This window comes from Gymnodraco acuticeps, unplaced genomic scaffold, assembly GCF_902827175.1.
Source record: "Gymnodraco acuticeps unplaced genomic scaffold, fGymAcu1.1, whole genome shotgun sequence".
Taxonomy (NCBI): domain Eukaryota; kingdom Metazoa; phylum Chordata; class Actinopteri; order Perciformes; family Bathydraconidae; genus Gymnodraco; species Gymnodraco acuticeps.
The window spans coordinates 209,910-220,005 of record NW_022992166.1 but is presented as its reverse complement, the minus strand read 5'-3'; the positions used below and the strand labels follow the sequence as shown (position 1 = coordinate 220,005).

Sequence of the window (10,096 nt, the reverse complement as noted above, 5' to 3'; positions counted from 1 at the left end):
AGATGATGCACCAGAGGGCAGAAGACATGTATCACATTGCATACAACAGGTCTTTTAGGAACGTACTAGTCATTTGGATGACGTAGAGGTCTCAGAAACTCATGTATCAAATATGATACACTTGGCGTTAGGGTTTCTAAGCTAGGCTGACTTGCTTCAAAGCATAGCAAAATTACCAGTCAAAAAAAAACCACACATCAGTTTTTATATCCATATAACATTTTCTTTATTCACTTATTAAAAACAAAAACAAAACCTCATTGTTTTTAAATGCAGAGATGAGTGTTTGCTTCCTGTCATGATGCATGTTGAGAAAAATACCTACAGCCTGTGATTGCAATAAAGAAGCTCCATTGGCGGACATTTTCTCGGCCCTGAAACCATTCGTTTAACGTCACCGATTCAAAGTGAAAGCTTATTTAACGCAGGGTGACGCTTCAGTAGGGTGTAAACATGGAGGTATACAAAATACTTTATAAATACAAGGTAGAGAAAACAAGAAAAATATAAATACGTCTTGTTTTCCTGTGTGTGTGTGTGTGTGTGTGTGTGTGTCTGCAGAGAGGGTGCGGAAAAACAAAGAGGTCGAACGATGATGCTTCCTTTCGCGCCGTGATAAAACAGTCTAGACAAACAAGTATGAGGAGGATAAGAAGCGACACATTTAAAATCCTTATGTGACAGAGGAGGAGGAGGAGGAGGAAGATAGGTTACACGAGGACAGAAGAAGAAGTAGAGGAAACAGGAAGTCACAGCCCTGTGTCGTTATAAGTGGGCGTGGCCACCTTCAGGATGCTCTGAGCGTTTTCCTCCAGCAGGGGGCGCCACTTCACCTCCCCCGACAGCATCAGGTCCTCCCCGTCCAGAGCGTCGATGAACTGCATCTGCACACATTATAATAATAAAGATTTACTTATACAACACTTTTCATATTTCAGGTGCAGCTCAAAGTGCTTTACAACACATCACAAGTTCAAAATACACAACACGAAACGCACAGGACATTATATTTGTAGGAGCCAAAATGCTTGTTTTGATATTGCTTATTAATATTATAATCTTTATTTCAGTTTACACCTCGTTTAATTCTCATTTGTTATCACTTCCGGCAATTGTCACGTGGGTGTGGTTTATTGGTCATTAGGTCACCTGTTGGATGACGTAGAGGAGAGGGTGAATTGCTCACATACTTTCTGTTGAATATTGTTTCTTTATTAAACACCATGAACTCTATCTGACTACGGACTCTTGTATGGACGAGTCACAGCGAAGAACATCTTTTAGCCTCTCAGCGTTACAACTCAAAGGGAGTTTTTGCTGCTACACTGAACACAAATATAAACGCAACACTTTTGTTTTTGCTCCCATTTCTCATGAGATGAACTCAAAGATCGAAAACATTTTCTAGATACACAAAATAACCATTTCTCTCAAATATTGTTCACCAATCTGAAAACATCTGTGATAGTGAGCACTTCTCCTTTGCCGAGATAATCCATCCCACCTCACAGGTGTGGCATATCAAGATGCTGATTAGACAGCATGATTATTGCACAGGTGTGCCTTAGGCTGGCCACAATAAAAGGCCACGCTGAAACGTGCAGTTGTGCTTTATTGGGGGGGGTCTGGGGGGGGTCCGAAAACCAGTCAGTATCTGGTGTGAGGGGAAGGGGTAGGGTTAGGGTAATGTTGTGAATCGAGTGGCCCATGGTGGTGGTCGGGTTATGTTATGGACGACGAACACAGGCCACTCGATTCACAACATTACCCTACCCCTACCCCTCACACCAGATACTGACTGGTTTTCGGACCCCCCCCGTGTAAAAATACACAAGAAATTCCCCTCAGACCAGGGGCCTCATTTATAAAGGGATATACGCTCAAAAGATGGCGTACGCCAGTTTCTACGCAATGTTTGCGATTTATAAAATACTAACTTGACGGGAAAATGTGCGGTCCTCCACGCAAACTCTAACCCATGCGTACGCACTAAGCACAGCAACATTACATTACATTGCATTTAGCTGACGCTTTTATCCAAAGCGACTTACAATAAGTACATTCGACCAGGAAGACACAACCTTGAAGAAAACAGAATCATATAAGTATATCAGGTTTCATAGAGCCAAACATTTCAAGTGCTACTCAACTGGCTTTAGGTAAGCCAGTCCTTTATTAGTATATAAGTGCTTTGTTAATAGTTCTAACGCTCGAAGTGGAGTCGAAAGAGATGAGTTTTCAGTTTGCGCCGGAAGATGTGCAAGCTATCTGCCGTCCTGATGTCAATGGGGAGCTCATTCCACCATCTTGGAGCCAGGACAGCAAACCCACGTGTTTTCGCCGATGGGAACTTGGGTCCCCCTCGCAGCGAGGGCGCAACGAGTCGTTTGGTTGATGCAGAGCGGAGTGCACACGCTGGGGTGTACGGTTTAACCATGTCCTGGATGTAGGAAGGGCCAGATCCATTCGCAGCACGGTAAGCAAGTACCAGTGTCTTGAAGTGGATTCTAGCAGTTACCGGAAGCCAGTGAAGGGAGCGGAGGAGCGGAGTGGTGTGGGAGAATTTAGGAAGGTTGAAAACCAGACGAGCCGCTGCATTCTGGATGAGCTGCAGAGGTCGGATGGCACATGCAGGTAGACCAGCCAGGAGGGAGTTGCAGTAGTCTAGGCGTGAGATGACGAGAGCCTGGACCAGAACCTGAGTCGCTTTCTGAGTCAGCTGGGGACGTATCTTCCTGATGTTGTAAAGCGTGTATCTGCAGCAACGGGTTGTAGCAGCGATGTTTGCAGTGAAGGACAGGTTGTTATCTAGGGTCACACCCAGATTCCTTGCAGTCTGAGTCGGGGAAACAACTGAGGTGCCGATGTTGATTGTCAGGTCAAGAGTTGGACAATCTTTTCCCGGGAGGAAGAGCAGCTCAGTCTTGTCAAGGTTGAGCTTGAGGTGATGAGCAGACATCCACTGAGAGATGTCAGCTAGACAAGCAGAGATGCGTGCAATGACCTGGCTCTCTGAGCGGGGAAAGGACAGAATTAATTGGGTGTCGTCAGCGTAGCAGTGGTAAGAAAAACCATGCGGGCTAATGACTGATCCGAGCGAGTTTGTGTACAAGGAGAAGAGGAGGGGACCAAGAACAGAGCCCTGAGGGACCCCCGTAGTTAATTGACAAGGGTCGGACTCAGACCCTCTCCAAGTCACCCTGTAGGTGCGGTCTTTGAGGTATGAGGTGAGGAGGGAAAGTGCAGAGCCTGAAACTCCAAGTTTTTGGAGAGTGCGAAGGAGGATCTGATGATTCACCGTGTCGAATGCAGCAGACAGGTCCAACAGGATGATGACAGAGGAGAGGGATGCAGTTTTGGCAGTGTGCAGTTCCTCCGTGACAGCAATGAGAGCAGTTTCTGTGGAGTGACCTGCCTTGAAACCAGACTGGTGCGGATCCAGAAGGTTGTTCTGATTGAGATAACAGGAGAGTTGTTTAAAGACAGCGCGTTCAAGTGATTTAGACAGGAACGGGAGGAGAGAGACAGGCCTGTAGTTTATAACATCAGACGGGTTGAGAGTGGGTTTCTTTAGGAGAGGGTTTACTCTTGCCTCCTTGAGACTGTTTGGAAAGTGACCAGAAGTTAGAGAAGTGTTGATGAAATGGGTGAGAAATGGTAGAATATCAGGAGCGATAGTCTGAAGGAGGTTTGAAGGGATAGGGTCCAGAGGACAGGTGGTAGGGCGGGCAGAGGTAATGAGGGTAAGAACCTCACTTGGAGAGAGAGGGGAAAAGGAGGTTAGTGTGTTGGTGGAAGGAAGGTCTGGTGACCCAGCGGTGAGTAGAGGTGAGTCAGAAAAAGAAGAGCGAATATCATTAACCTTTTTTTCAAAGTGGGTAACAAAGTCGCTTGACAGAAGTGAGGAGGGGGGAGGAGCTTTTGGAGGGTCCAAGAGGGTGGAGAAGATGGAAAATAGTTTTTTAGGATTGGAATAGGAAGATTGGATCTTATCTTGAAAGAAAGTGCTTTTTGCCTGAGAGATCGAAGCAGAGAAAGAGGAGAGGAGAGCTTGATAGGTTAGGAGGTCGTCACGGTGTTTGGATTTCCACCGTTTCCGCTCTGTTGCCCTAAGGACGGTTCTATTAGCACGCAGTGCATCATTTAGCCAGGGAGCAGGAGGGGACTGACGAGCCTGCCGAGATGTCAGAGGACAGAGCGAGTCCAGAGAGGATGAGAGAGTAGAGAGGAGAGTTTCTGCAGCAGAGTTTGGAGGCAGTAGTTGGAACGAATCAGAGGAAGGGAGGGCTGAGAGCACCGACGAGGCAAAGGTAGAGGGAGAGAGGGAGCGAAGGTTACGGCGGACAAGTGTAGGATGGGAAGAGATTAGTTTGTTATGTTTGGAAAGGGATAGAGAGAATGAAATGAAGAAGTGATCGGATGTGTGGAGCGGGTTTACAGAGAGGTTAGAAGTAGCGCAGTTCCTTGAGAATATGAGATCAAGGACATTGCCAGCTTTATGAGTCGGTGGGGAAGGAGACAGTGAGAAAGCAAAGGCGGTTAACAGAGATGTTAGTTTGTCTATCTTCCCCATTTGGAGGTTGAAGTCTCCGAGAAGTACAGCAGGAGGGCCAGTTTCAGGGATGTGTGAGAGGAGATGATCTAATTCCTCCAAGAAGTCCCCCAAGGCGCCTGGTGGACGGTAGAGAACAACAATGGTTAACTGTATAGGATGGGTTACTGTGACGGCATGGAATTCAAAGGTGGAAGGAGTGAAGTTAGGTAGCTTGAAGAGGGAAGAGCTCCATTTGGGAGAGAGCAGGAGACCAGTGCCACCTCCTCTGCCAGTGGGTCTGGGTGTATGGGAGAAGGAATATGCTGTGGAGAGAGCTGCTGGGGTGGATGTGTTGGATGGAGTAATCCAGGTCTCAGTGAGAGCAAGGAAATCCAGAGACTGCAGGGAGGCGTAGCCAGAGATGAAGTCAGCCTTAGGAACAGCTGACTGGCAGTTCCACAGGCCACCTGAAACTAGATGTTGGATCTCAGTGGAGCACGTGGGATAGACGAGAGCAGGCCGGTCATATCGATTACGAGATACACGGGGCCAGTGATAATTGCGAGAAGACGAGAAACTGCAACACCGTTGGCAGAAGGAAGAATGGAGAGAGATATGTGGAAATAATACCATAAATAAAATGTTACCTCTCATTTATCAGATATGAAGAATTCATTTTCAAACATTGATTAAAGCCAATCTCAAAATGATGAAACAAACGCCTGTGTGAGACTCCTCAGTGCACACAAACACATAACTTGGAGAAATAAATAAATACGGATGTTATTGAAAACCACCTCGAATATGTTGTGTTAATGTTATGAAATGTTTTCTCATAAATGATGCGGTGAGCAGGAGGACAGAATTACGTCTAAACTGACGCCGTGTTACATTTCTATAGGTTGTAGATACGAGCATGGTTTTATATACTATCACGTTTAATCGTGTTTTATGCCGTTTGCCAAGACTTGATAAGTCGCTCGTAAAACACAGGAGGTCTGGAAACTAAGAACACCATATGTGGTAAATTGTACAGCTGATATAACACAACACATTAGTTGTATTTCCTTTAACTGGTGGATATAGAGTTGCTGCGGGGGGGGGGGGGGGGGGGGGGGGGGGGGGGGGTTGAGACGCACAGGCTGCAGTGGAGATGCTGCGCACAGCTGATCGACAGCTGGGACACAAACCACCAAATACAAAAACATAATTCAGATCCAGTCTCATGACTCCACTCCGGAGGGATTCCTCGATCACTTCTTACAGTCTCTCATCAAGGGGGGGGGGGGGGTCTCCTGTCCCCGGTACAAACACACTGCCTGAGGAAGGCTATGTGTATTTATTTTGTCATTAACCTTTTTCGGACCACTTATTTATTTATTTTGGTGACGATCCGACCTCCATGCTGCTACTCTGGTTAATCCACCAAACAATATGATTTATCTCCACCTCCCCAAAATAACCTAAATCTGACACGGTGTGAGATGTCTTTTTTAGCTGTTCTGTCGTCATTTCCTGCGATCTTCTTCATAGTCAGTCAGAATGAATTAATTAATTAATGAATGGGCGTTTCTTTGACTATCTATAGGCAAATATGGGTGTTACGTGAAGCCCGCAAAAGCTGCGCCGCATTTCGAGTCGGTTGTGATTTATAAAGGGAAACCGGCGTAGGAAGTGCTGTACGCACTTTCTTCGCCGGTGCGCAATGTTTGGTGAATCGGAAAATGTCGGAACATTTCTGTACCTATTTTTTGGATTTCTACTACGTAAGCAACCTTCCCACGTGAACCCTACGCACGGCGTTATAAATGAGGCCCCAGACCTTTACTATGGACATTCCCGAAATCTGATTCAGGGGCCGATTGGTCAAGGATGAACAATTGCATTTTCCTTAAGCCACGCCCTACTATCGGTTAAGCCCCACCTCCTTGTTTTCTTTGGGAAGTGGATTAAGTCTCTCTCCCAATATAAGTCAATGGTACAAGTGTTTTTGGTCAAAAAAATTACATATCGGAAGTTGTAGTACCAACGTTTGGCCACTAAGGACATACAAGAAATCTGCTTATGGGGCCTATTGGTCACGGATGCAGACTTGTATTTTCATAAGCCCCCCCTTGTAGTGGTTAAGCCACACCTCCTTGTTTTAAGCCCCACCCCACCAGCAAGTCACAGCTCATTCAAGTGATTAGAGGGGCGAAAAAATAAGTATTTTAATGAATTAAATAACCGCTTTTTGTAGTGTTTGTAATGGGAAGTTGATTAAGCTTTAAAAAAAGGTCTGCTGATTTACTGATGTCTATTTCTTGATGGAAGTGAATGGGAAACATTATTTTGGGCCCAGTGACGTTACGGACTGACACGGAAGTTGTAGTACCGCAGTTTGGCCACTACGAATATTTGCAACATGTTGATGCGTAGTTGGGCAAGAAACTTAAGCCCCGGTTATTCCAGATGACATACGGTGTGTGTGTGTGTGTGTGTGTGTGTGTGTGTGTGTGTGTGTGTGTGTGTGTGTGTGTGTGTGAACGTTCCTGGAAAAGGTTTTACCCTGCATGGCAGCCTCAACATATTTAAATACAGTCTTCTTCACATTTAGCTGAGAAGTGTGCACATCATGTAAAGAAACTGTGTTTTCCTTCTACTCAGTGAATTACCATGACCAGAAGTGTGTGTGAGTATGTGTGTGTGTGTGTGTGTGTGTGTGTGTGTGTGTGTGTGTTACATTAAAGAACACACGCACACACTTCCACATTCAGGGAAGTGTGTCATTTGTTTGTTTTCTGACGCAACACTCTAAACTCACACGCACACAGTTTGTTGGCTGATTGAGTCGGACACTTTAACACAGGTGTGTGTGTGTGTGTGTGTGTGTGTGTGTGTGTGTGTGTGTGTGTGTGTGTGTGTGCGTTGCCTCTAAGCTAATGAAAGATGACATTTCTAAAAAAAAAATAAAGGTTTTTCTAATACTTTTATTAAACAGCTCTATATTTGCTCCTATTTTACAACCGCATTCCTCTGTCTGTGTTTATGTATGAACCGGGGCTGCACAATTAATCAAAATATAATAATCGCATTTGTGGAATATGCAAATCGCAGGAGATTAAACATGTGTAAATAGGAATCTGAAGGAAGTCCAGCGTTTCTGTTATTTGGTATTAAGTGCACTTTACAGCAGACCATTTACATGCACTAACCCCACACCCCCAGGAGAGGGAACGCCACTAAAAAGCAGAATAGGGCCTCTTTAGAAACACAGTATTTCCTTCTGAAACGACTTGGCGTGGAGGTAAATATAAACATCAAATGGACACCGTCCAGGCATCTGATTGGTTCTGAGCAGCTGCACTCACCTGTTTGCGCACGTACTCCACCATGAGCTCCAGCTGTTTGGGGTCTTCACACTCTCTACTGAACAGATTCCTCCACAGGGCTGCAGCCAGCACGCAGTCATCAGACAGCACGCCCTACACACACACACACACACACACACACACACACACACTTATTACAACAGATTCACTGATATCAAGGTTAAAACAATTCTTTCTCTCTCTCTCTCCCTCTCCCTCTCTCCCCCCTGTTGATGATTTACGATCGTTTGCCGACCCCTGGTGTAGGGTATAAGGGACGCTGCGCCCTCAAACCGAAATTCAGATTTTCCCCTCAAAATTTTAACGTGATGCAAGAAAACAATATTTGTGTTCGTCAAAAACTGTATGATTACTCCAGAAATATGAGTATCTAGGGTTGTTCAGGTTCTTTGTGGTAACTGACAGATAATACTTAGATTTAGCACTTTTGATATGTGAAGTGAAGCTATTCCTTAGCTGCCTAAAACGCAGCCACTCTACCTCTGAGCCTGAATTCCTAGCCTTTGCCCAGGCCTTGTTTCTCTCATGAAGGAGACTGGACAGTTCAGCAGAAAACCAAGGATTGTCTCGTCCCTTCACTCTAAATGTACGCAGGGGTGCATGTCTATCTATAATTTCCATAAAACCAAGATAAAAATAAGACCATGCGGTTTCTACATCAGCACACAAATCGATTTTTCCCCAATCAAAAACAAACAGATCATGAACAACACATATACATACACATATTTGTTGTATATTCTAGTACTGCTGGTACTGGTGCCTCTGCATGAGTGACTCGTAGTATTTAAAGAGCTTTGAGGATTTGAAAAGACTCAGAGATTTAGAAGTACAGTCCATTTACAATAGAACCAATAAATACAATATTCTGAATATTCAGATCTCACCTCATCATATCCAAATATTGCAGCGTAAAACGTCTCCGTCATCGAAGTCATTCCCTCCTTCCTGTGGCTGGAATCGACCTAAAGAAACAACATGAAGAGAGAAGTGAAACTCGTTAAATACTGATTTAACACAGGAAGATTCAACTTCATGGTAAGTCAGAGGATCAATAAAAGCTTCAGGGTCTATCCTCTGGAAAGCATGAACGTCAGAAGTAAACGCTCTGCTGATACGTTAAAGTCCTCGGGTGATAATGACCCGCTCGCTGTGCTTCATCACGTATTATTTACACATTTAACGAAAGAAACCTAGTTTTCACTAAATGTTGATTATAAATCAACATTGTCCCCCGGTCTCCCAGCTATGTGCGTCACTCTTTAGTGTCCCCTGGTCTCCCAGCTGTGTGCGTCACTCTTTAGTGTCCCCCGGTCTCCCAGCTGTGAGCGTCACTCTTTAGTGTCCCCTGGTCTCCCAGCTGTGTGCGTCACTCTTTAGTGTCCCCTGGTCTCCCAGCTGTGTGCGTCACTCTTTAGTGTCCCCCGGTCTCCCAGCTGTGTGCGTCACTCTTTAGTGTCCCCCGGTCTCCCAGCTGTGTGCGTCACTCTTTAGTGTCCCCTGGTCTCCAGCTGTGTGCGTCACTCTTTAGTGTCCCCTGGTCTCCCAGCTGTGTGCGTCACTCTTTAGTGTCCCCCGGTTTCCCAGCTATGTGCGTCACTCTTTAGTGTCCCCTGGTCTCCCAGCTGTGTGCGTCACTCTTTAGTGTCCCCTGGTCTCCCAGCTGTGTGCGTCACTCTTTAGTGTCCCCCGGTCTCCCAGCTATGTGCATCACTCTTTAGTGTCCCCCGGTCTCCCAGCTATGTGCGTCACTCTTTAGTGTCCCCTGGTCTCCCAGCTGTGTGCGTCAGTCTTTAGTGTCCCCTGGTCTCCCAGCTGTGTGTGTCACTCTTTAGTGTCCCCTGGTCTCCCAGCTATGTGCGTCACTCTTTAGTGTCCCCTGGTCTCCCAGCTGTGTGCGTCAGTCTTTAGTGTCCCCTGGTCTCCCAGCTATGTGCGTCACTCTTTAGTGTCCCCTGGTCTCCCTGCTGTGTGCGTCAGTCTTTAGTGTCCCCTGGTCTCCCAGCTGTGTGCGTCACTCTTTAGTGTCCCCTGGTCTCCCAGCTGTGTGCGTCACTCTTTAGTGTCCCCTGGTCTCCAGCCGTGTGCGTCACTCTTTAGTGTCCCCTGGTCTCCCAGCTATGTGTGTCACTCTTTAGTGTCCCCTGGTCTCCCAGCTGTGTGCGTCAGTCTTTAGTGTCCCCTGGTCTCC

At 46.1% G+C, this 10,096-nt stretch overlaps 1 protein-coding gene across 1 annotated transcript in view; it reads right to left on the bottom strand.

The window, feature by feature from the left end:
• Positions 1-201: 201 nt before the first annotated feature.
• The window catches only part of LOC117538721 (ubiquinol-cytochrome-c reductase complex assembly factor 1), a 22,518-nt gene continuing 12,623 nt past the window's right edge, over positions 202-10,096 (bottom strand). Inside the window, exons 7-9 of the mRNA XM_034204625.1 lie at positions 8,793-8,870; positions 7,885-7,998; positions 202-884 (exon numbers count right to left, since the gene is read on the bottom strand). Of these exons, the coding sequence (XP_034060516.1) occupies positions 750-884; positions 7,885-7,998; positions 8,793-8,870 (327 nt within the window). The 3' untranslated portion in view covers positions 202-749. The remainder of the gene's footprint in view (positions 885-7,884; positions 7,999-8,792; positions 8,871-10,096) is intronic.